This window comes from Mustela erminea, chromosome 7, assembly GCF_009829155.1.
Source record: "Mustela erminea isolate mMusErm1 chromosome 7, mMusErm1.Pri, whole genome shotgun sequence".
NCBI lineage: Eukaryota > Metazoa > Chordata > Mammalia > Carnivora > Mustelidae > Mustela > Mustela erminea.
In genome coordinates, this window is record NC_045620.1 from 82,621,555 (window position 1) to 82,648,857 (window position 27,303).

The following is a 27,303-nucleotide window of genomic DNA, read 5'->3' on the forward strand; positions in this document are numbered from 1 at the left end:
CAACCAAATGACAAGTACTTCACTGTGAAAAGCCACTGTGAATAAATATTTTATATATAACACTATTTCATAAGAAGCATAGCTATAAATGCTTTTCATTTTATAGTCACTTAAGCAATATATTTGCTAACCTAATAATTCCATTTTAAATTTTTTTAAAATAAAAGGTATAAGTTACAATTGGCAAAAACACCTGATATGTTTTCTCTATCATTGACACTGGCATATATATATAACTATATTCTCCAATACCATGAATGTACAGTTGTTAGGTTCTCAAACCTAACCTCAGATGCCTGTTTTATAAATGTACTTTTCTAATTGGTACATTCCAACCTATGTATCCAATATAAAGTTCTAAATTTGAAACATATTTCAGGTGTTTGGTGTTTGTGTAAAATCTCAGTGCAAATATCCAAATATAATGCATTAAATGTCTTCTCATTTGCTAGTTATGATAGTAAAAAGTAGATAAATGGCATTTCTATATTTGTTTCTATTTTGTTAAATATAAAAATCAACAAGAGACAGATTATTCAGATTTTGAATTAATTTAGCTTTCCATATATTTACTATTTACTATAACTGAGTATATGAGAGAAATTCATAGTCCTGAACTAGCTTCCTTTGGGGCAAAATACCTTTAAGCTTCCAAAACATTATTAGACATGAATGCCAAGGGTGGAGGCAGGGAAATTACAAGTTTCTTTAAAGAAATGCTTTAAAATGAAAACAATTAATAAAAGAAAAGAAAGAACCATTTATGAAAAGAACAGGAAGGAAATGTTAATTGATGATACTAAGATACATTACTATAGAGATCAAAATTTTCTTTGTTTCATAACTACATTCCAAAACTGGGTTCATATCTTACTGTATTTTTAAGAGTAAATATTGACCCTCTCAATGAATTGTCATAGGTCATCAAACTTCGGATTGAGATAATCAAGATGTAATGTAAATTTTCTTTTTTTCCTGGAAAAGAATTAATTTTTTGCCTAATAAAGAGTAATTATTAAGGCATGATACTAAACTGGCTAGCGGAACATTAAGATTATTCAGGTACACTATTGTATATGTGCAAACATAGAGACACATGTCCTTATTTTTAATGTAAATCTTTGTGGGTATGATGGGTCATAGACGTGCAGCACTCAGAGCTTCTTCAGGAGTACCAGAGGCTAGGAACCTGCGTCATAGTTGGACAAAGCTAGATTTCCCCTTGGTGGCTACTAGCCAACATCGGAGCATGGCAGGTGCTAGGTGAAAAGCTCATTACTCTTCTAATGAGCAACTTTGGCTCAGGGACTCCCTGTCTAGCCTCCCTGAAACTTTCTCAGCACCATGCTATAGCCTGAGGCCCATTATACCCAATTTTCTTTCACAGAGTTTATACCCTTCTCCTTTCACAGAGTTCAGACCAGCATCCCAGTCAAAAGGCCCTTCCCATGTATTTTTGTTCCCTTCCCCCTTTATCTTTCACATCTCCCCCATAAATCTCCTGTATTCCTAGTACATCTTCTGTTTAATTCTTATTTATTTATTTTTTAAGTTATCTCTGTGCCCGACAGGAGGCTCAAACTCATGATGTGGAGATCAAGAGTCTCATGCTCTACTGAATAAATCAGCCAGACGCCCCCTACTACAGCTTTACATCTGCTTCTTAGAACTCTGGTATGGTTAAAAAAGATTTCAGTTAAAGAAATAAATGTATAGGGGCGCCTGGGTGGCTCAGTGGGTTAAGCTGCTGCCTTTGGCTCAGGTCATGATCTCAGGGTCCTGGGATCGAGTCCCGCATCGGGCTCTCTGCTCAGCGGGGAGCCTGCTTCCTCCTCTCTCTCTCTGCCTGCCTCTCTGCCTACTTGTAATCTCTCTCTGTCAAATAAATAAATAAAATCTTAAAAAAAAAAAAAAAAGAAATACATGTATAAATTCTTAAAATGTCAAAGAATACCTGGAATTAAAACCACTGTTTACTGCCCAATCCCACTATAGCCTCTCATGTCACTTGCAAATGAGACCATTTTTAACTCTTACAGTAGCTCCTTCTGATTCTATGCCCATATTTCTAAGCATATTTTTTTCACTTAGAATGGCATTCGGGTGCATGTAAAAGAAACTTAAAAAACAAACAAACAAACACCCCATCACTTAACAGAATGGGTTTGTTTTTCCTCAAAGAGCCAGAAATCTGCAGATAGGCAGTCCATGGGTGATAAGATAGGTCCATGATATCATCAGGTACCAGGCACCTATTTTTTGTCCCCTCCCCCTTTATTAAGTGGCTTCTTGTGAACATTACTCCAGCAATTAATTCTCTTTCCCTGCATCAGCTTTTCCCCTCTGTAGTGGATCATTCTCATTAGCATACCAACAGAAACAGATGTTAAGATGTTATTTCTCCTATCCAAAAAAGAAGTAAGAACCTCTTTTGACTCCACTTCTTCTTCAAGCTCCTGCCCTATTTCTTCATTTTCCTTTGTAACATAACCCCTTCTTATATTTTAATTCCTAATTTCTCTCCTCCCATTTTCTTTTAAATATATTCCAATCAGGCTCATGTCCATACCCTGAAACTGCCTTTATCTAGGTCACTGGTGATCTCCCTGCTATTCGATCCAATGGTCCATCTCAGGCATCTTGTTACTGGTTTCTTATGTAACAGTAACACTTTATTTATTCTCTACTTGAAATCTAGTTTTCAGGATACATACTCCCTCCAATACGCTCTGGCTACTCCTTCTTAGTCTCCTTGCTCCATCTCCCCCTTTTTCTCTCCAATCCCCAAAAACTGGAGGACCCCAGGACTCAGCCCTTCAGCTTCCTCTAGTTCTGAATCTAAACTCCCTCCCTTGGTGATCTTCATCAGTCTCTTGTCTTTAATACCATCTGTTAGGCAACCTCCCAAATTTCTCTCTCCAGCCCAGACTTTTTTCTCAATTATTCGACTTCTCCACTTAAATATCTAATGGTCTTTCAAACACTGATGCCCAAAACTGAGTAACTGATATTTCCCCCCAAAATGTCACTTTTCAATCTCCCCCCATCTCAATAAATGACAATTCTATTCTTCAAGCTTCTCAGAAATTTTTTCTATCTACCACATTTGATCCATCGGTGAATTCTGATGGCTCAAAACTCAAAATATACCCAGCATCTGGCTACTTCTTACTACTCAATCACTACCATCCAGTCAAGGCCACCATTATTCACCTGGACCATGGCAACAGACTTCTAACCTGTTTCATCTTTGTTCTCTTCAATTTGTTCCTATCATAATACCCAGAGCAATCTAACCGCAAAGTGAATTAGATCAAGTTTCTCTTATGCTCAAAACCTTTCAAGGGTTTTCTATCTCACTTAGAGTTAAAGCCAAGTCCTATCAAAGGCCAAAGGCCTGGAGGTTCTATATAACTCATATCTAATTTCCTTTCTTATTACAGTTTCTGCTACTCTTGTTCTTGCTCATTCCACTCTAGTCACATAGACTCTTTCCTGTTCATCAAACATGTCAGGCATAAGTCCCATCTCAGGGCCTTTGTATCTGCTGTTCCCTCTACCTTGGAACCCTTTTCTCCAGATATCTTCCACTGCTTGCTCCTTCATGTCTTAAAAACATGGTATTTCAGTAAGGCCTTTCCTGGTCACCAAACATCAGGCCCATCATGCCCCACCATCCCCCATGCAGAACTCCCTATCTTTCTTGCTTTTTCTCTAACAGTTTTTTACTTTCTTACATACTCTAAATTTTACTTATCAATATTTTCATATCTCCCTAATGGAATATAAACCACAGGGGAACAGGAATATTGGTCATTTTTGTCTTTTTGTTAACTGTTATCTCCAGCATTGAGAATACTATCTGGGATATAGTAGACAAGAAATATATATATATACCTTGAGTGAAAAAAATGGTCAAAGGCGGGACCCTGAACCTCAGGCGTATCTCAGATCCAGACTAGAAGAAAGCAAAGAACCGAAACTGAAAAGGCACATCCCAGGCAAGTCTGGCCCCTTTAATAAGCTTTCTTGTAAGTCCTACCAGTGACCTGTGCTTACTTTGGCCAGAGCTACTTCATATGGGCATTTCTAGCTTCATAAAGGGACAGGGTAACTGAGTGCTTTAAACTGGTCACACTGCCACTTGGAATATCAGGGTCTGATCGTAAAGAAAAATGGATATTGGGCAAGCAACTAGCAATGTCTTCCACATGTTATTTCTTTATTTAGTCATTACTTACTGATTTCCTATTATCATGAATCAAGATATAATTCTCTTATATCCTTTATTTCTTACTTATTATTTTTTAAATTTCTGTATCAGGTCAGAAATTAGGTTTATCAGTTCCTTTTCTTTCCTCCCTCCAACATTCCTAGTAGAATCTTCTGTCTCCTGCCCCAGTTTGGACTAGTTGCTCTCTAGGCCTAAGGCACACTTACATCCTAAGATTTCTCTTCACTTCTTTCTTATGTAAGATCCTCCATTTCTTGGATCCTAAGAACTCTTGTTGCTTGGTTTATTCTGTTGCTTTTAGGTTGGCACATCTTCCAATAAATTCCTGAGTAAAGTGCCTGGCAGATAAATTTTTCTGAGAGCTAACAAATCTGAAAGTGTCCCTATTTGAATGACGATTTAGAATTCTACATATAGATCACCTCCCTTCGGAATTATGAAAGCATCATTTTACTGTCTTCTCTCTGTGTCACTGTTGGGAAATCTGATTCCCATTCCTCTGTACGTATCTTATTTTCTTTTCTACTCTGAAAGCATTTCAGATCTTCTAGCTTTGGTTTCCTAAAATTCACAGAATACACCTTTGTATTGATCTTTTTCAGTTATGGGTTTTTTCACACTGGAAACAAGCATCTTCCAGTTATGGGAATTTTTCTTCTTTTATTTTTTTTTGTTTCTTCCCTTCTCTTTCCTATTATTATTTAGATATTAAACCTTCTGACCTAATACTCTAATTTCCTTATCCTCTATTGCCTATTGTTCACTAATATGTCCTTTTGTCATTCTGTTCTGCAGTACAGGGTTATCTCAACTTTCTCTTTCAATTCATCTATTAATTTTTCTATTTAAAATGCTGCCATATTTTTAATTCCCAAGAGCCTCTGCTCTTTTCCCCCAAGGATCATTTTTTAAAAATAGCTTCCTATTCTTATTTCAAAGATGCAACAGCTCCTCTTACATCTCTGTGGGGATTAATTTTAATTCCTTGAATTTGGTTCTGTTTATTGTACTGTCCCTGGTTCTTTATCTTCTTGTTTTAAACTCACAAAGATATTGGATTTACTGATGCAGAATTTCTTCAAAAGTATCATAATTTCTAGCTCTCTGGTTATATTTAAAAGTAAGCCTCTTTAAAAATTGATTGTGAGCTTGTTATGCATTGGTAGGCTTATTAACTTATAACTCCACTATAAGGATATTGGACGGCACATCTACCTTTTCAAAGGAAACGACCAAATATTGGTTTCTATAGCCATTTCTCTGGGTTGACAGCTGGGGTAGGGGAATAATTTATTTTTTTCAGAGAAGGATCCTTTAAACAGGTTATACAGAGACATATATCTCACTCCTAGAGAGGGGGAGGAGCTGGGGAAGATCTCACACATTTAATCCCATTATTCTTGGTCTAGTCACCTCACTTTTACTATGTATTGTGCTTAGCATCTTCAAGTCCAGAAACCCTCTGGGTTGATGTTTCCAGAAAATAATTATCCTATCTCATTTGTTCTTTACATAAACTGCCTCTAGGTTTCCTGTTTTAGCCTACATCTTAATCCCAGGCTAATCTCTATGCCTTCTCTCTAAACTCTTTTCACTCTCTAAACTATCTTTTCACTAAACTTTATTATCTTTCTATCTGGAATCCTACAACTTGCAATCATAGTGTCTTAGTTAGCACTCACAGTGTCTTAGTGATTTCATGTGTCTATATTCCTTGACCAGGTTACACTGGCAACTCAGCCCACATCTTATACTTCCTTGGTGCATCCCATAATGGTGGCACTCAATAAATACAGTGTGATAGGTTTTATATAAGTAATATGCTGTTTCTAATAGTTGTAACTTAAAGTCATGGTTTGTCAATTATTATTTTATGAGAAAATCAAACTGATTTTCAATACAATTTGATGAAAAGAAAGATCAGGTAATGATGCTATTAATTCTATAACTGAGGAAATTATGATAAAATGAGTTCCAAAAATTCACAATTTATCAGTGATAGGCTTAGAAAATAATTTATATTTTTACATAGCATGTCAAGTAATTCATTATAAGAACCAAAAAAGAAAACTATCTTTTCTTGGCATTTTTTAAAAGATTTATTTATTTACTTTAAAGAGGGAAAGCATGAGCAGTGGGAGGGGCAGAGGAAGGGTAAGAGAAAGAATTCCAAGTAAACTCCCCCCTGAGCACAGAGTCCAATGCAGGGCTCCATCCCAGAACCCTGAGATCATGACCCAAGATAAAAGCAAGAATCAGCTGCTTAAATGAGCCACCCAGGCACTCCACTGGCATTTTAAAATTATACCTAGAAATGTGTAACTGTTATAGAAAGAAATCAGGGTATAGTTAACTATATCATATACTTTTGTAGCTGACTATCTACATACACGATTCAAATAATTTAATCTAAAATCACCATAATTGAGGTTATATCTATCTTAACGATAACATTGCTTTTAAATAATTGCACAATAACCTGTAAATATGAATGTGACTTAAAGCACAATAATTTAAAGAATTTAGAAATTCCACCACACTGGTATACAATTTAATAGTCTCCAATGGTGAAACTATTATTCCCTTTGTAAAATATTTATAAAATAAAGTTTTTAAAATGGTTTAAGAAATTCAAAGTGGAAATTATTAAACACTTTCTTATAATAAAATGATTTTAGGAGAACAAAAAGAAGAGAGAAATATTTTGATAGCTAATGAGACTAAAACTCTAAATTACATCTCCTACTTTCAATGCATTTCAAACTAGGGATAGGGATGGTCAGAAAAACCAACTTTAAAAAACAATTTTCATACAGGACATATGTACACGTAAGTCCTGATTTATAAACTTTCAAATTTGCAAGTGAAGGGAATCACTCTTAAATGGTACAATCTGTAGGTCACTGGACCAACAACATGAACTAAGCGTTGGCTATGATGACAAGCTATAAAATCCCAATATTCAACAGAGGGAAAAATCCAACCTCAAAATGTATCCTCTGAAATCCTTTATGTTTTTGTAGTTGCTCTGCTAATTGCTAAACAACTGGATCTTTTGAAGAAATAAGGATGCCTTAAAAAGAAGACAACCAAGATAAATTCTGTAAAGTCTTAAATTTGCCATTTTGGGAGGGTAAAAGATTTACATTAGTTAAGGAGTGGCTATAATCAAAGACAGAGTTCAACTATGTTAGCACCAAGGTAGAGAGGAACTTTAATTTCACTCTTTTTTAAAGAGTATGTTGTGGTCAGTTATCATGCTAAATATATGGGGAAAACTACTAATAAAAATTTAAGCCTGTGTTATGTTTGGAGTCACCACACCTCACAAAAGGAGGACCCTTGAATAATTTGGGGAATACTTATTTTGCAACTAACAATAGGTTAAGGGGATCCTTTTAAAATTTTAGTTTGAGCACCAAATTTTTAATTTACTGTAATATTAGAGATCTTTAAGATAATGCACATACACACATATTTTTAGAAGACTTAGCTTGCAGTCTTGTTTAGAAACTAAGGAAGTGGATAAATAATGTTAGGAGGTCTCTCAAAGGCCCTAAAGTTGTGGGGATTAATCAGGATGGACATGATGGAGGTCAAGCTATCTTATCAAAACATATAACCGACTCTTAGTAGATGCTAAAAAAGCATTTGACAAAGTACAGCATCCCTTCCTGGTCAAAACTCTTCCAAGTGTATGGATAGAGGGCACAAACCTCAATATTATTAAAGCCATCTATGAAAACCCACCACAAATATCATTGTCAATGGAGAAAAACTGAAAGCTTTTCCGCTAAGGTCAGGAACACAGCAGGAATGTCCATTATCACCACTGCTATTCAACATAGTACTAGAAGTCCTAGCCTCAGCAATCAGACAACAAAAGAAATTAAAGGCATCCAAATCAGCAAAGAAGAAGTCAAACTATCACTCTTCGCAGATGATATGATACTATACGTGGAAAACCCAAGACTCCACTCCAAAACTGCTAGAACTCATACAGGAATTCAGTCAAGTTTCAGGATATAAAATCAATGCACAGAAATCAGTTGCATTTCTTTACACCAACAACAAGACAGAAGAAAGAGAAATCCAGGAGTCAATCCCATTCACCATTGCGCCCAAAACCATAAGATACCTAGGAATAAACCTAACCAAAGAGGCAAAGAATCTATTCTCGGAAAACTATAAAGTACTCATGAAAGAAATTGAGGAAGACACAAAGAAATGGAAAAATGTTCCATGCTCATGGATTGGAAGAACAAATATTGTGAAAATGGCCATGCTACCTAAAGCAATCTATACATTTAATGCAATGCCTATTAAAATCCCATCCATTTTTTTCAAAGAAATGGAACAAATAATCCTAAAATTTATATGGAACCAGAAAAGACCTCGAATAGCCAAAGGAATATTGAAAAAGAAAGCCAAAGCTGGTGACATCACAATTCCAGACTTCAAGCTCTATTACAAAGCTATCATCATCAAGACAGTATGGTACTGGCACAAAAACAGACACATAGATCAATGGAACAGAACAGAGGGCCGAGAAATAGACCCTCAACTCTATGGTCAACTACTCTTCGAGAAATTAGGAAAGAATGTCCAATGGAAAAAAGACAGCCTCTTCAATAAATGGGAAAACTGGACAGCCACATGCAAAAAAACGAAACTGGACCATTTCCTTACAGCACACATGAAAATAGATTCAAAATGGATAAAGAACCTCAATGTGAGAAAGGAATCCATCAAAATCCTTGAGGAGAATACAGGCAGCAACTTCTTTGACCTCAGCTGCAGCAATTTCTTCCTAGGAACATCGCCAAAGGCAAGGGAAGCGAGGACAAAAATGAACTATAGGGATTTCATCAAGATCAAAAGCTTTTGTACAGCAAAGGAAACAGTGAACAAAACCAAAAGACAACTGACAGAATGGGAGAAGATATTTGCAAAGGACATATCAGATAAAGGGCTAGTATCCAAAATCTATAAAGAACTTAGCAAACTCAACACCCAGAGAACGAAGAATCCAATCAAGAAATGGGCAGAGAACATGAACAGAAATTTCTGTAAAGAAGACATCCAGACGGCCAACAGACACATGAAAAAGTGCCCCACATTACTCGGCATCAGGGAAGTACAAATCAAAACCACAATGAGATAGCACCTCAGACCAGTCAGAATGGCTAAAATTAACAAGTCAGGAAATGACAGATGCTGGCAAGGATGCGGAGAAAGGAGAACCCTCCTACACTGTTGGTGGGAATGCAAGCTGGTGCCACCACTCTGGAAAACAGCATGGAGGTTCCTCAAAAAACTGAAAATAGAGCAACCCTATGACCCAGCAATTGCACTACTGGGTATTTACCCTAAAGATACAAATGTAGTGATCCAAAGGGGCACGTGCACACGAATGTTTATAGCAGCAATGTCCACAATAGCCAAACTATGGGAAGAGCCTAGATGTCCATCAACAGATGAGTGGATAAAGAAGATGTGGTATATATACATATATATAATGGAATACTATGCAGTCATCAAAAGAAATGAAATCTTGCCTTTTGTGACGACGTGGATGGAACTAGAGGGTATTATGCTTAGCGAAACAAGTCAATCAGAGAAAGACAACTATCATATGATCTCCCTGATATGAGGAAGTGGAGATGCAACATGGGGGAGTTGGGGGGTAGTAAAAGAATAAATGAAACAAGATAGGATCAGGAGGGAGACATACCATAAGTGACTCCTAATCTCACAAAACAAACTGAGGGTTGCTGGTCGGAGGGGGGTCGGGAGAGGGTGGTGGGGTTATGGATATTGGGGAGGGTATGTGCTATGAAGTGTGTAAACCTGGCAATTCACAGACCTGTACCCCTGGGGCTAATAATAGATTATATGTTTATTTTTTTAAAAAAAGCATCCCCCCCAAAAAATTTTTTAAAATTATGTATATAAAATGTATCATCACATTAAGAATGTATTGATACTAAAAGGTCTATTTTAGGAATAAGTTATCAACCTCAAAAATTAAGCACAAAATATGACAGAACATAAAGAAAGATAAATTTCATTGGAAATATTAAAAGTGACTCATTGTCACTACTACTACTAAGAAACCACTACTGTCAGTCTAGTATAAATTAGAGAAGTCAAAAAAAAAAATATATATATATATATATATCTCCTATCATGAAAATTCCTTTCCTACATTGAAGTAACTTAACAGTGAAGGACATCTTCCTCCTTATTCTCTCTACATACAAACACACACAAACTTGCTTAAAAATTAAAATGAAAAAGCATCTATTTAAAAAGTATTGCTTAGGGGTGCCTGGGTGGCTCAGTCAGTCAAGCATCTGACCTCAGCTCAGGTCACGATCTTGGGGTAATGGGATAGAGCCCTGTGTCAGACTCCCTGCTCAGCGGGGACCCTACTTCTCCCTCTCCCTCTGCCTCTTCTGCTGCTTGTGTGCTTCCTCTATGTCAAATAAAGAAAATCTTTCCAAAAAACTAAATTAAAAAAAAAAAAAAGATGGAATATTGGGATGCTTCACTGCATATTTTAAGATGCCTAACGTGTTCCAACTTACCCTGTGCAGTGGTAAGGGTGGAGGCCATAAGACAGACCTCTTACTATGGGTAGTAGGCTTGCCCTCCAGTCAAATTATTTTGAGCTTGCTTTTAAGGTGAGTAATGGCATTGAGAAATACAATGAGTTATACTAAATTTAAAACTTTCTGGAGCATATTTTGTATTCAAGTTTTAAAGTTTGATTAAAACTTTAATGAAAACAAATTATGAATTTTTAAATAATCTCATCCTTTTCAATAGACTCCTAAGTCAAATTTAGAATGTATAATTATGCTGCTAATAATATTAATTCAGCCTTGTAAACAGTCTCTGGAAAAAAATCATTTATGCTACTTGAGGAGTTAATTAGTTACCTTTAAGAGTAAAAGTAAGCTAGTTTAAACAAAAAAATGAAGAAAAACTGGAGTTCATTAAAATGATAGTCTATATTCAAATATTCAATTAAGATATGTTCATAATAACTACAAATTCAACACTACAGATTTATGGATAGAGCCAAAGGCCTAAAGTTCAAACAAGAATAGTTAGTCCTAAAATAAATCATATTACAAACAAATAAGATTTTAAATTCATATAGGATATTCAATTCCATAAAACAGTTATAATTATTAGTTATACTGATATAACTTCAATTACATGTATGAGCAGAATAATGACTAATGATTCCTCTAATCACAAGCAAGTAAGATTTTTCTAGGCAACTAGAATTTATTAAGCCTATAAACAAAGTTAAGCCAATGTCCATTATTTTCTGATCAATGGTTACTAGTTATTATATCCTGAATCTAGATCCATTCAACATGTGGCTCATGTTTTCTAGGCCCTGTGTTAACAGAACTTTCTGTGATGGAAACGTTCTTTATCTAACTGTCCATATGACAACATTTGGCTATCGAGCACTTAAAATGTGGATAGTACAACTGAGGAACTGAATTTTTAACTTTATTTAATTTTAATTAGTTTAAATTTATTTTTAAATAGCCACAGTGACTGGTGGCTATCATATTAAATAGCACAACTTAGAGGATTCAAAAAAATAAGAGCAAATGTCTTGTTACATTAAGTCTAACTCTAGACAACTTGTTGATTTCCATAAGCATGGGTGCTCATCAATGTTTACTAGAGTAATAAGCCAAAACACCTTCTGTCCTGTGGCTTTATCTTCAGTCAAAAATATTATCAAATCTATGCCAGGGAACATCTAATACAACATTTAGGCAAATATAAACCAAAAAAATACCATTTTTATTAGTGTTCATAGTATCAGTACAACTATACTAATTAATGAGGCAGCCTGGTGGCCTATGTCAATCTATATAATGTTAGTTCTAGCATGACTAGAATTCAAACTATGAAATATCCACTCCTAAAAAGTTTTTGTCCGTTACCTATCAAAAAACACAAGAATACCAAATACTGCATAGCTTTCAGCTCCACTGGTTAAACACTGCAAAAATATGTCAAACCATTTTACCTGACAGACATATTTGTTCTTCCATTTGCTCAGCACACAGTGACTGTTTTGCATCAATTCCTGAAGGAAACAGAAAAAGAGAGAGTGCAGTTGGCTATACACATTGTTGTTATCAGTTAGAGTACTTCTGATTGGCAAGCACACTAAAAAAAAAAGAAAGAAAGAAAGATCAGCTTGCCACACAAAGATGCAACTGTTTTGGAACTCCTTACTAGACAAAAGCAAAGCTATCATCACCAGGAGAGTTGATCCTTTATGAAAATTAAAACTGTTGAAAGATGTTTTAAAACAAATTTGTTTGTTGCCATTTTTGAAACTTTTGGAAAGATACCTCCAACTCCTTGAGTGAGTCTCGAAGTTTCTCTGGGCGTCTATTTTTGAGTATCCACAGATAATCTCGTGCTGGCAAATGAAACATGTACTACAGTTAGTTAAACATGATTTAAAAAGGAAACTGCTTAGAAGTGTGCCTTAGGAGGATTAAAATAAAACACCTCCTTAATTGAGAGGAAGTGAGCTTCATTTCCATCATCAAATAACAGCCTTTTGAAAGGCTTTGTCATAGGAACAGGATTTTTACCACAAAACAATCTCAGTGATCATAATTTTATGATGACAACCAACAGAGCTCAGAGAATCCCTGGGAAAGTTTCCTAGTCCTGTGAATCTGGTACCTAATTGTAAATGACCAATTCTTTACCAGAGAATGAACTTTCTCATACAAATCATTAGAACTTCAATCCAAAAGAAATTCCAAATTCTGCAAATAACCCTCTCAGACCTGAAAATTCCTAAGAGTAAATGGATATGCTGAGGAAAGAATAAAACACAAAATATCAGGCACAGAATATAAATTCAAAAGTAAACATCACCTATTAAAACTTTTTTATTTAAAATGAACCTCTAAAATGTACACCACAATTCAATAATGATAAGCCTTTGTTTTGTTTTAAATGAATTTAATTAAAAGAGAAAATTAGTTAGCAGAATCTCAATGTTAGCCTAAAACAAACTAAAAAGTTTTATTTAAAAGAACAAATTGTGGGTGCCTGGGTGGCTCAGTCAGTTAAGCAGCTGCCTTCGGCTCAGGTAATGATCCCAGGGTCCAGGGATCTAGTCCTACATTGGGCTCCCTGCTCCGCGGAGAGCCTGTTTCTCCCTCTCCCTGCCGCTCTGCCTACTTGTGCTCTCTCTGTCAAATAAATAAATAACATCTTTTAAAAAAGAAAAGAAAAGAAATAAAAGAACAAAATGTTAAATTCATTATCATATCTATTTCATCACAAAAATAAATTCACCTTTGAATTCTCCCAAATAATAATTCTAAAAATGAGTTGTATATACATGTGTATGTTCTGTGCATACTCATTTAATACACAGTATATACAGATATTTAAATTTAAATTTTACAGTAGAATGACTATAATCATTTCAGCAAATTAATTTCATTCTATAAACATAATGTATGATGTATAGAGCATATGTGCAAAGTTTTAAATTTATATTGCAGTCACTAATACAGCATTGGAAAAAACTGTCAACTTGCCCATTTAAAACAAGAGAACAAGTCGGACTTTCAGCTCCACCTGTATTCCAAATAAAACTTAAATTATATTTAATTCCAAGTCATTAAAGCCATCTTTCATTATAGCCATATTATATATGTTTATGTATCAGAGAACAGAAAAAACTAGAAAGAATAAAATGCTAATATTAATCATTGCAAATTTTTTTTTTTTTTACAAATTTTATTTTCTTAAAATGGGTAAAACATACTAACAACTCAGGCATGGTACATATAACAAAATGTTATCAGAATTTAAATATGATACACTTATTTTTTTTAAGGTTTTATTTATTTATTTGACAGAGATCACAAGCAGGCAGAGAGGCAGGCAGAGAGAGAGAGGAAGAAGCAGGCTCCCCATGGAGCAGAGAGCCTGATGTGGGGCTTGATCCCGAGACCCTGGGATCATGACCTGAGCCAAAGGCAGAGGCTTTAACCCACTGAGCCACCCAGGCATGCTGATACACTTATTTTAAAATATATTAAATGATATAAATAAATATGGTTCGTTAAGAAAGTTTATGTTTACACAGGCATCTATCAATACTGGATAGAGATTTCAATGGTCTACATTAGAAATGCTTACCAAATATAATTGTCACTCATATGTTTATATACCTAAACAATGGGAATTTATAATTTTAAGAAATTTGGAAGGAGTAACATTTTCTATTTGTGCAGAAAGCTTAAAATATATTTTAAGACTGAATCTTCAGGAATATTAAAGTTCTAGTTTTATAATAATTATAAAAAAGTATAAAGTAAGCTTACATTCTGCCAGTTTCTGCTTTTCTGTTAAGTTACCATGCTCTGTCACTGATACTGTGGCAGGAGAAACAAGGAAAGAAGAAAAAAAAGTGGAAATTATTTTAATTAAAATATTTTGTATTTTTAAATGCACATATATAATGTACATTAGGCACACTGTTGAGACTAATAAATTATGCTAAATTTTTTAAAGGCAATTGGAAAAAATATGCCATAATGTGGGTCCATTTCATATAGGTATTGCCTAAATTTGTAGTAAAAAGGCTTACATAGCACAACAGGTGGGCCAATATCCTGAGCTCACAGTCTCATCACATAGGGAAGAGAACTGCACCCGAGTCCAGAACAGAAGCTGCTTAAGTCTGTCATCAGAACCATGAAGTTAGCCTATTAACCACCAAGCTAAGCACACAGGATGCCCACACAAGCCCCACTTCAACGGAGACCAAACCAGGAAGTAACTAGCTAGAAAGACCTTTTGGCCCGTCATGAAACTTCTGGGATTAACAGGATTAATCAGATAAAGAAAATTGATCATTCACTCAGAAATGCCTATTTCAGATATCAGGTGAGGATCCGGGAGGCCAGCAACAGTGGGACCCACGCATTAACAATGCCCTCTACTGGGACACTGATAGATAAACGTGAATAGACTGTCCAGTTATCAGTTGGATCAGAAGTAAAATGACAATTTTCATGTCCTTCCATGGCATTTTCTCAATTTTACTTATTTTATATAGAACAGATATCAACCTCAGTATTTTTCTAAAGAATGGAAATGAGTTTTTTTTTTTTTTTAATTTCAGAATTTACCTAAGCTCAAAAAAGTTTTTAATGGTCAGTACTATATAGTTCAGAATATTGCATTTATAAAAATTATTTGAGTAGAACAGATGCTTTACCTGGTGGGTCTTTCTTATCATAATACTGATAGATCCCTATGTCTCTGTCTATGGAAAAGAAGAAATAAAATTAGGTTATGGTAAAAAGTTCTGGAGAATAAGAAGCCAAACCATATTATACAGCAGAACTGGGGTTACGGGGTGGGTAGGAAAAGAGAGAAACAATTTTTTTATGTTACTAGAAATAAATAAGTTCAAAAGTATCTGGACATGAGTTCATGTCCAGATTTTAGGGATATGCAGGAACTGGACTGTATGTCAATCTAATTTTAAAAGATTTACAAAAAACCAGAAGGGCATGAGGAAAAGAGTAGTAAAATTAACTGAAATCAAGGAGGACCAACTTTTCTCTTTCACACTTCTTCTATTTTTCAGAGGGTGCTATCAAAAAGAACTGCTTCTATGCAATGCCAAATGAAATTAGAGGATGGAAAAAAACTGCCCTAACTGTTGGATTCTGAGCTATTGCTTTCTTTACTCCAGCATAGTTTGAATCTAGTATGGTGCTTGGGGGAAATATCCAGGAGAGAAAGAGAAAAGTCGAGGAAAGTATGGTTAAGTTATCTGAAGTTTGCTTAGACACAAAAATCTTCCAAACCCGTTCTAATTCAGGTGCTCTCTCAGGGATACAAAAGCAAAGCAAGGCTTCCTAGATGTTGACAGTGATTTAACCAAGGACTCTGTCCTTCAACTGAATTACAGGAAAACCAAATAATTTTGTCCATTTTACTCCTATCTGTGAATAGTGAAATATTTTTTTTCTTTTAAGTAAGAGTTGTTTCCCTCCATGCAAAATAATTCTAGTTACTAACAAAAGAATCCAACTGTTTCTAAAGAAGTGGAAGCAGTACAGGCTGCCCCCTAGTGACTAACTGTTCCAAACTTTCTCAAACTGAAACATGAAACTTCCCCCAAAAATGTATTACAGCTACGATTTTTATTTTTATTTTTTAAAAATTTATTTAAGTAATCTCTATATCCACCATGGGGCTCAAACTCACCACCCCAAAATCAAATGTCACATACTCTACCAACTGAGACAGCCAGGCACCCCACATAATTAACTTTTTAAATAGAGTTTTTCTAAACAGTCAATCCTGTGTACTTATTAAAGCTCCATTCTATTCATCATGACACTAATTGGGACATATAACTTTTTTTTTTAGATTTTATTTTTAAGGAATTTCTACATCCAATTTGGGACTCAAATTTACAATCCTGAGATCAAGAATCACATGTTCTACCAACTGAGCCAGCCAGGCACCCCAGGACATATAACTTTTAAGAATACAGTTTATTTCTATTAGATAGATTGAAAATATCTAATAAGGGAAAGGGAAAGGCCATAAGTAGGACTCCTAAGATACTGATAATACTTTATTACATGATGATTTTATGTTGTGTTATTCTCTGATAGTTTAAAACATGCCCTTACGATCTTTATACTTTGCAATACATATGTTTACTTCAATAAACAGGTTTTTTTTTTTAAATCTAAGAACCGTAAGTATTATAAACACAAGTAATTTTAGTGTAATTCTTCATCATTAAATGCAGCCAAATATTTACAACTCTAGAACAGAACTATGAAGACCATAAAAGGACCTGAGTTCTTTTTTTTTTTTTTTAAGTTTTTAAATTTATTTAAGTAATCTTTATATCCAGTGTAGGGTTCAAACCTACCACTCCAAGATTAAGAGTCACAAGCTCTACTGACTGAGCCATTCAGGCACCCCTCATACTTCTTCTTCTTCTTCTTCTTCTTTTTTAAGATTTTATTTACTTATTTGACAGAGAGAGAGATCACAAGTAGGCAGAGAGGCAGGCGGGGGTGAGGGGGAGCAGTCTCCCTGCTGAGCAGAGAGCCAGATGCGGGGCTCAATCCCAGGACCTTGAGATCATGACCTGAGCTGAAGGCAGAGGCTTAATCTACTGAGCCACCCAAGTGCCCACCTCATACTTCTTTTTAAAAAATGTTTGCATTGATACCTTTTTGAGCTTTCTAGAAAAATATCACTAATTATGATATTACCAGTGTCTTTGCGGATATAAAAAGATGGCTATTTTTGGCTTTTGATCTTTTTAAAATTATCTAATTAAAAAATGTGCAGCGTTTTAAAAAATTCAGATATACTACTCAAGTCTTTCAACATAAGCAACACTGCCACACTGTATCTACTAGCCATTAATACCTTCTCCTTAGAGATAACTATTTGCAATTATGAGTTGTTTCTTCTGTATATTCCTCCATATTTATAAATAGTTTTCTCACTTTATTATTTCTTGATTCTTCAGTTGAGATATTATCTATTGCCTATCCACTATAGAAATTGAGAATTCAGTTATCTTTTACCACTGTGTACCCCTCTCTACCTACAGACGCTTAACTTCACTTCTCCAAATCTTTCCAATATAATTAGAGCACAATTTTTGGTTAAGTCAGTGCTTACAATATTAATGAATACATAAATACTCACAACCAAACCATGGAGAAGGTACACTATAATTGCATTTCCTTTTTTTAAATAACTTCCCTGACGTTAAAAATTGACTTTTCATTTGCTTTAAAGAAAAAAAAAATGTTAACACGGTGCCTGGGTGGCTCAGTCAGTTAAGCATCTGCCTTTGGCTCAGGTCATGATCCCAGGATCGAGGGATTGAGTCCCACATCGGGCTCCCTGCTCAGTGGGAAGTCTGATTCTCCCTCTCCCCTCTCCCCCCAGCTTGTGGTCACACTCTCTCTCAAATAAGTAAATAAAATATTTTTTAAGAATGTTAATGCTTACTAATCTCCAATATACTCTGACAATCAGTATAATTTTTTTCATTGGTAACATCTCCCCTAGAGCCTCATGATCCTATACTATTCTGGACCACCTAACTTCTAGGTTTGATGCACAGACAATGTTTATTTTCTTGACTAGACAGGTGTGTCTTCTGTCCTGATTTAATTCCCTTCTTTGGCAAGACACATATGCTCTGGTAGTTTAATGAGAAAAGGAAGGTAAATTTGGTGAGTATTTACGTAGCTGAAAATGTCTTCTCACAACTGACTGACTATCTGGCTAGAAAAAGAATACTAAGTTGGAAATAATTTCTCTCTGAATTTTGAAGACATCATTCCATTGTTGTTTACTTTCTCTGTTGCGTAAATGTATTTAACCATTCTGTTGCTGGGTTGTTTCTAGTTTCCTGCGTCATAACAGAACTATTATGAACATTTTGGTACATGTCTCCTGGTATACAAGTGTGGGGGCTTTTGTTAGAGTATATATATCCAGGAGTGGAATTACTGGTCAATACATGACATACAGCTTCAACTACACTAGATAATGCCAAATGGTTTCCTAAACTGGTTTCCTAAACTGGTTATACTTTAACTAGTAGTGAAATAAGCTGAATTTCTCCCTGTGTGTTTTTTTTCTCTTCTATTTTTGGAGAAATTTTTTTTTTTTAGTTTAAAAATTTTTTGTGCTATTTTCAATTTCCATGAGGTCAGAATAACTCTCCAGTTTTCTGAAACTTCTGTATTTTGTTTCTTGCTCTTCATATTTAAAAATGAGGTACTAGAAAGCTGATTAGAAGCTCTGTGTACATGAACAGGGTTTGCCAACCAGTGGGCTTCAACTCATCAGCCAGGAACTAGGGTGCTTCACTGGAGGACTCCTCAAATATCAATGTCTACAGGGCTTCTCTCTGGGGTCATGCAGTTGATCCAGGCCCTCAAACTCCCTCTTTCTTGGAAAGTATACAACAGGCTGCGATACATTTCAAAATCAAGTGGGATTAAGAGAATTCACCCATCAGTATGTAGGTTTTCACTTCATTACTGTTTTCACTTCTGAATCTTTCCCCTGTCTTCTTTTCCTGGGGCTGATGTCTCCAAGTCTAGAACCTCTCTAATTAAATACTTCCCCATGTATGAGAGGTATCTCACTACTTCTTAAGCAAACTTTCAAGTCCCTTTGTTGTCACCCTCATGCTGAATCCCATCCTTCTGCAGTATCTGGCTTCTCAAACTTATCTTTCTAGAATTTCGAGACACAAAGTGACTCAAAATGTGCTAAGGATAGAATTTCCAGTTAAGCAAGGTAGATTTTATAGTGAAATTATAATTACATTTGCAAGGCAAACCATCTTCTTAGTAATGATGCTAAAGGCATATAAATAAAACTCTCCTCCTAATTACTAGAGTTGTTTTGGATAATCCAAGAGGAGAAGATTTTTTAAAACCTTTTTCTTAGCAATACATACTTTATGCTATAAAACTAATAAGCATCATTAAAATATAATTATACTACTCCTGTCCCCAAAAATGTGAAATGAAAAAACATGAACATAATTGTACATCTTAGCTGTATGTTTGATATATTATCTTAATATCAAGTAGAAATACGATTACCATTAGCTAGCTAGCCTGCAAATATTTATTAATATAAATGAGTTGTTATGAGCACTCTCAGGAAAAAACTGAACATGTATTTCATCTTAAAAAGAAACAAACATTAGGCCAATAAAATTAATTTTCACAACATAAAATCTAACTCAAGTTGAAAAAAATAACTTACTCAGAGTAACTAAAAAGAATTATTTTTCATTAGCCAATATTTTCAGTAAGTATAAGAAAATTATGCAACTCTAGCAGGCTCTATACTTTGCTAGTACTTACTTAAAACGTTATAACTTATACTTGAAAAATACTAAAATTAACCCAGAGCTCATTTACCTCCAATGTGTAAGGTATTCTTCAAAGACCACAGGTGCAGTTCAGTCAAGCAGAAAGACATCTGATGGTAGAAGAAATCTCTGTCCTGTTTAAAAAATAGTTAAAAAGAGATGACAATTATCTTCTATTGTCAATAAAACCAGGATCCCTTAGAGAAATAACAGAATTATTTGACACTACTCATATTTGAGATATGGGGTCCATTAGAATAAACATATTTTAACATATCTTTGGTTAACTATCCAGAAATAAACTCTAGAAAAAAGAAAAATACACTCTTCCTAAATGTACTATGCCATTTCACTGAGAAACATGGTAAGAAGAATATATGTATTCGAATTTTAAGTTAGTTGTTTGATTTTTAAGGCTCTGAGTATATTTAAAATTATTTAGTATTTAAGCATTTTTAAAACATTCTAAGAAAAGGAAACATCTGTTAAATAATTAATTCATACAAACACATTTTGTGGTGTATTTTTAATATACAAAGCACATATTTATGATCTCCCACATACAAACAAGCTAATTAAAGTGGAATTTGCAAGGTAAATGGTATATAGTTACTATTACAAGAAACATTTACTTAAAGGTAAACAGTGTAAAACCACATTAGGATTCAGATTAGTTTGTTAATCTGCATGTCATTATAGATGGAGAAATTCTACTCTAAATACATTAAAAATAAACAAGATAACAGTACATAGAATATTTCCTCCAAGTTTTAATATCAGGGGCTAGGGATGGATATTACTGATACTTTTTCATGAAGTAGTATGTCATTCATTTGGACTACTGGAGAAAGGCCAATACGAATCAGAAAAAAATGTCAACATTTTACAAGTATTTGAAAGAAATTTCTATAGCTTCCAAATGTTTGCTTAGAAATACATACAGTACTATACTATAGGAATAGTTCACTACTATCAGAAATACATAAACTATTGATATCTTCTTTATGGAGATCATAAAAGAATTGCTCTTTCCAATAAACTTCTGAATAACAAAGAAAGCTTGAAAAACATTTTATTACATCTTTAGACAGAGGAAAAAGCCCCCAGCTTCTTCAACATTAGGAGTGACAAAAATATTTCTCACACTATTCATATGGGTGATAAACCAAAATAATTTTAGACACAGTACAAACTTCTTTCGTCCTTCCTTCACCTTTACATCTGAAGTCAGTGTATTTACAATAATCAAAAAAGAGATGCATGTTCAATAATAAGATGCAGTGTGCCAATACTGAAATGGCAGAGTGAAGAAGGTGGCCAAGCCTGGCCAGAAATGTGGGGCTCTGAGAAAGCTACAGAGTTGTGAAATGTTAGCAGAACCTCAAAGACACACAGGATTTCACCAGTTAAACGATGATAAAGAAAATGATGATAATGACAACAGGCAACACTTGCTAAATACTGACCTCATTACAAGCATTGTTCTAAACATTTTATATGTATTAACTTATTTAATCCTCAGAGCTCCCTCTGAAGTAGTACCATCACTACTCCTATAATGAGGAAACTGAGGCACTAAGAAGCCACCTGGCCAGCAGGTAGTTGAGGCAGGCTTTGAATATAAGCAGACTCTGCTCCAGAATCTGTGCTTAAAACCACAGCACACTCTGGTATTGGGCTATCTAGAGGTGTGAGAGGGAGAACAAGTAGTAGTGTGAGTAAAAGGATGGCATATCCCAGGCATGGTGGTAGATTAAAATACATGGTAGAAAATGGAAAAATGAAGCTGAAAAGGGTGACAAGGAAACAGGCTATAAAAAAACAGAGATATTTGGATTGATCCGAGTTACTCTCTTCCTTGAACTCAAGTGCCTTTAAAGGCTGGAGATAAAACAAAGGACTCCTCAGTCTCCAAATCTATCCAAATGTCACCAGAGGGGACTGCCACTGTATACAGTTAGGGGGCAGAAGAGCTAGTGGACCTCATTACTATGAAAGAGGATGAAGTTCCTTATCAGCAGACAGTAGAGAAAAAGTGATATTAAGCTCATTACAAGTTTTTCAATTCAACTGGGCATTATCTCAGAGCTGTCTCCTTTGGAGTGACTCTAGCGATGCTACTATACTCAAAATATTCCCAAAGCCATAGTCTTTGGAATTACTTTCAGTTAGTTTTACAAGGCTTATTTCAGGATTATTACTTTAGGGTTACACTTTTTTAAAAACCAAAATACCTTATTAGAATATGTAAACAGCACCCTTCTCATTTGGATGGGTGAGGCCCTGAATGTTTGTTTAAAGAAACACTTAATAAATTAAATAAATATTTATTTGCAATTTAGTAAGCTTAATGTATAGATTCTAGACTCAAACTGCCTGATTTCTTACTTTAACTTCTCAGTTTGTTAGCCAACTTGGACAACTGACATAATTTCTCTAAGCTCCCCCATATATAAAATGGGTATAATAAAGTACCTACCTCAGGACTCCTGTGAGGACACTTTTATTCAATTAATTTATTGTTACCATTGTTGTTGCTACTACTGCTATTACTCACTATGTCTAACATTATGCATATTTATATGGAAAAAAACACAAGGAGTGTATTACAATCTTCCACGTTGTATAGTAATTTCACAAGGTGAAATGAAAGAAGAATAAGTACAATAGGGGTTTTATGAAGGAAAACATCTATTTGTGGACGAGTTTTTACACAAGAGAAAGTATTTGAATCAGGACATGCAAATGGATTAATACTTCCCTGGGAGCAGAGAGAAACTATGATGAAACAGGAGCACATTTTCTCTGATACAAAGCAACAGAAGTCACAACTTTTAGGCTACACTAGAAAATAAAAACTTACATTCTTCAATTTAGTGTTTACTCAGACACCAATAATTAGAATTTATGACAACGTGGGCAAAGACAAGGTTGAAGTTTAGCTGTTAGTAGCTAAATAAAAAAGTCTTATTATGCAAATTAAATATGAAAAAAAATTTATAGCTAAAGCCAAAAGGGCCTTTACTTATATATCAAAAGCAGTCTGCACTTGAAACTGTTTTTTCATTTAAGTTAATTCAATAATAAAGAATTTGTCAACTTTCCCCTGATAACAGAAGTGGAGAATAAAGAATAATTTTCCTACATTTGCTATTTTTAAAAAGATTTTATTTATTTACTTGTCAGAGAGAAAGAGAGAGAGGGAGAGATCACAAGCAGGAGGCAGGCGTGGTAGGCAAGGGGAGGAACAGGCTCCTGCTGAGCAAGGAGCCCTATAAAAGACTCGATTCTAGGACCTAGGGATAATGATCAGAGACAAAAGCAGATGCTTAACCGACTGAGCCACCTAACATTCCCCACATTGGCTATTTCTAAGAATGAGGAATGCTTTTAACCTGAAAACCAAGAGATCCACAGCCCATATTTTTACTAAGTCTAAAAATCCTAAAGTACTCAGAAATAACAGAGTTTAGGGAAGAACAAGCAAAATGAGGTCCATGGAGAGCTTCAAATGTCAAATGCAAAGGCCATGACCCTTTATATTTGGACATAAAGAGAAATCCTGACAACAGTACATGTTTGAGTCTATGATCTAGATTTGTGTTCCAGCTCAGCACCAAGGGTTCATGTCTAGTCTCAATGGGGTACAAAGACAGCGAAAAATGCCCTATTTCTCAAAATCCTCTGATATACAAACAATACTGCTCCAGTTTCCCACTAAAAAATACAGGACAGGGGCACCTGGATGGCTCAATCAGTTAAGCGTCTGCCTTCAGCTCAGTTCATGATCCCAGGCCCTGGGATGGCACCCTGCATTGTTGCACTGGGCTCCCAGCTCAGCAGGAAGCCTGCTTCTCCCTCTCCCTCTGCTTGTGCTCTCTTTCTCTCTACCAAATAAGTAAATAAAATCTTTAATTTAAAAAAATATATACAGGACAAAGGGGAGAGAGAGACATTTTGCTTTATAAAGGACCTCTCTGTGGTCCCCTTAGGGACATTTGGTATAAGGGTAATGAAGTGGCTGCAGGGGATGATACCCAGTAGAAAGCAAGCAGGACTGGCAGCCCTTTAGATTGACATGCTCAGCAGGAGTGATGGTATCCGGACAAAATGGATCTATACTCAGCAAAAGTAGACATGGTGGCCAAGGAGTAAAACAGCAATGATCAGTTGATGGAGCAAGCCTAGCAAGTAGTAGGTGAGGCAAGTAAAAAGAAAATAGCCCATGTCCATTAGTAAATGATGACTGTATTTGTTTATAAGCACTTGTGACAATTCCTGTAGAGTCCCCCCAAAATATATATAATTAAAGAGGAGGCTTTGCAGGAATCGTTCTATAGCAGGAGGGCCAAAGATAGTCAAGTGAGGGTTATTCATCCTCCTTTTCCCCTGAACTTTAAATATCTACCAGTAAGACCATATAATACTGAAGAGAATTAATGGAGCAAATAAAACAACTTTATAAAAACCTATAATAAAACTAGATGGGCACAGTGAGAGGAAAACAGGTCAATATCCTTCCTAGTCTTCAAGATATTTTGCCATCTTTACACTGTGCAGGGGGTTTTTTTTGTTTTTTTTTTTATTTTTTTTAAAGATGCAAACCTTTAAATTTTCCTTCTTACTCAAGAATGCCACCAGTGAAAAAGAATGCTTGTTATTTCCTTGTTTGAAAAATTTGCCTGGAGTAAGTAGTCAAGACTGAGCTTGTATTATTCAAATATTGTATTAGTATATAAATAGTTGTTTTGAAGGAGGGAAGAAAAGAATTTCAGAAGCATGCTGGATTCTACATTGTGGGATCAAGGTGTAAGCAGTAAACTGGCTGCTGTGAATGAGCAGAAAGCCTAAAAAAATTAGCTGAGAAATGCTGCCCTACTCAGTGCCCTTGTGCATTTCTTTGAGAATAAAACCCATTGCATGATTTAGAACTAGAACAAAAGTAGCTATTTAAGGGGAAATATGAAAGAATGAACGAATGAATAAAAAATATAGCAAAGAATTATCCAAATAAAAAGAACTACAGAAGGAAAAACCAAAGCAACAAGAAAATGCCCATATTTATTATTTTAAAATAACTCTTAAACTTTCACAATTTTCTGTTTACTTTAATTTTGTAAGGTAGTTGGTGACAGTCCCAGATGTCTCAGAAGGCCATTCTGAATCTAAACTTCCAGTCTCCATGAGAGAATAAGAAGCATGATTTAAATTAATCTTTACCTAAATATGGATGATTGTTCTATAGGGGGAGAATCAATGATAGCCCAAATTTTGAGGCCAGAGATGAGAGGATCCTACAGGACCTTCTTTTACCTACATTTTTTAAAAGTTTAAAGCCTTCCCCCGCAAACAGGTTACATTATAAAAAAAAAACTACTGTTTATTTGCCTTAAGAGTAATTGTTACTATAGACTAAATTTTAAGGAAGTAACATGCAAAATAAAAACAGTTGTGCTAAGATGCTATAACCTGTTTAACTTTTGATAATTTTCTTTTGAAATATAAAAATATGAGCATCTGGGTGGCTCAGTTGGTTGGGTGACTGCCTTCGGCTCAGGTCATGATCCTGGAGTCCGGCGATTGAGTCCCACATCCGGCTCCCTCCTCAGCAGGGAGTCTGCTTCTCCTTCTGACCCTCCCAATTCTCATGCTCTCTCTCTCTCTCATTCTCTCTCTCTCAAATAAATAAAATCTTTAAAAAAATAATAAAATAAAAAAATAAAAACTTACATTTTAGAGGTACAGATTTCTTGCCACTAAATAAAGTATTTGCAGAGTATTTGTCTCCCATGCTTTTTTTTTTCTTTTTTAAGATTTTATTTATTTACTTGACAGAGAGAGAGATCACAAGTAGGCAGAGAGGCAGGCAGAGAGTGAGGGGGAAGCAGGCTCCCCGCTGAGCAGAGAGCCTGATGTGGGGCTCAATCCCAGGACACTGAGACCATGACCTGAACCAAAGGCAGAGGCTCAACCCACTGAACCACCCAGGTGCCCCTCTTTCATGCTTTTTTAAGTCAGCTATTTTGACTGCTTTGGGAAGGAGGCTTGAGGGCCTTGAAGTAAAATATGATGGGAAAGGAAATAATTAACAAACAGAAGACACTACTGTGGTTTAACAAAGATAAATGATATCGGGTACCAACAAGACATTGAAAATAAATGTGTATCAGCAAAATACCTCAGAGAGCCTAAGGGAATTTTCCTTGGGCATAAACTTAGAGCGTATACTTGCTACTTATTACCAATAGATTTTCTGAGGAATATCTATTCACCAACTCAAAATGTACAAAAATAAAGACAACTAAATAGCATAAATTAAAGATAAACTTTTGGTTTAATTTATATTAAGTGTTTTAGTCATCAATAGGTAATTTTCAAATTACATAAAATACAGTGTATTCCCCCATAATCTCATCAATGCCATCGACACAGAATTACATTAATATCTGTTAAGCACAGGCATGAACATAATCAATGTCACATTATCAGAAACTAAGGATTTAAAAAAAATATTTTGAAATATCCAACACTAAACCAAACAAGAAATGATAAAATTTGTGTAAAAGGACAGAGGAGTCTCAAAATAAAAAGACCTCAAGCTTGGATTGAATCCACAGCAAAAAAAAAAAAAAAGAAAAAGAAAAAAAAGACCAGAGTGTTAAAAACACTGGGTCATTAACACTTCAGAGAGTCTTATGACATTAATTATATTATCAATTAAATTATATTAATTAAATATTACCAATATTTTGAGCACCTTAGGTGTACGATATTTTATTCCAAGTCCTAGATATGAAGATTTACAAAGTAGGGTCTCTACTATCAGACAGCTATAATCCAGTGAAACAGATAAAATAACCACAAAATCAGTAAGAGGTTTGTGGTCAGTGCTAATTTAGCAACAAAGGGCCAGGGGTGCTCAGTAGATACTCTAGTTCGATAATAAAGAAATGTTCTTATAAAGTAGAAGGGCATTTGAGGATTATTAGATATTGAGAGAGGGTGAGAGAAAAATGAGGGAATAATATGCAAAAGTGTAAGACTAAGGAAGTCTGAATGCCATACTCAGTTGTGAGGACTTTACATCTGC

The 27,303-nt window shown here is 35.1% G+C and overlaps 1 protein-coding gene across 6 annotated transcripts in view; it reads right to left on the reverse strand.

The window, feature by feature from the left end:
- Window positions 1-27,303, reverse strand: part of WDPCP (WD repeat containing planar cell polarity effector) — a 518,631-nt gene that overhangs the window by 377,022 nt on the left and 114,306 nt on the right. For 3 of the 6 annotated variants that reach the window (XR_004287790.1, XM_032352246.1, XM_032352242.1), the window contains exons 2-7: window positions 22,448-22,495; window positions 20,263-20,347; window positions 15,537-15,584; window positions 14,638-14,688; window positions 12,631-12,701; window positions 12,300-12,359 (exon numbers count right to left, since the gene is read on the reverse strand). Coding sequence is in view for 5 of the 6 variants with exons in the window: in XM_032352246.1 (XP_032208137.1) it covers window positions 12,300-12,359; window positions 12,631-12,701; window positions 14,638-14,688; window positions 15,537-15,584; window positions 20,263-20,347; window positions 22,448-22,480 (348 nt within the window). In the remaining variant the exon portion in view is untranslated. Of the gene's footprint in view, window positions 1-12,299; window positions 12,360-12,630; window positions 12,702-14,637; window positions 14,689-15,536; window positions 15,585-20,262; window positions 20,348-22,447; window positions 22,496-27,303 lie in introns of those variants that run through there. The other 3 variants (XM_032352244.1, XM_032352243.1, XM_032352247.1) reach the window with 3 other exon arrangements.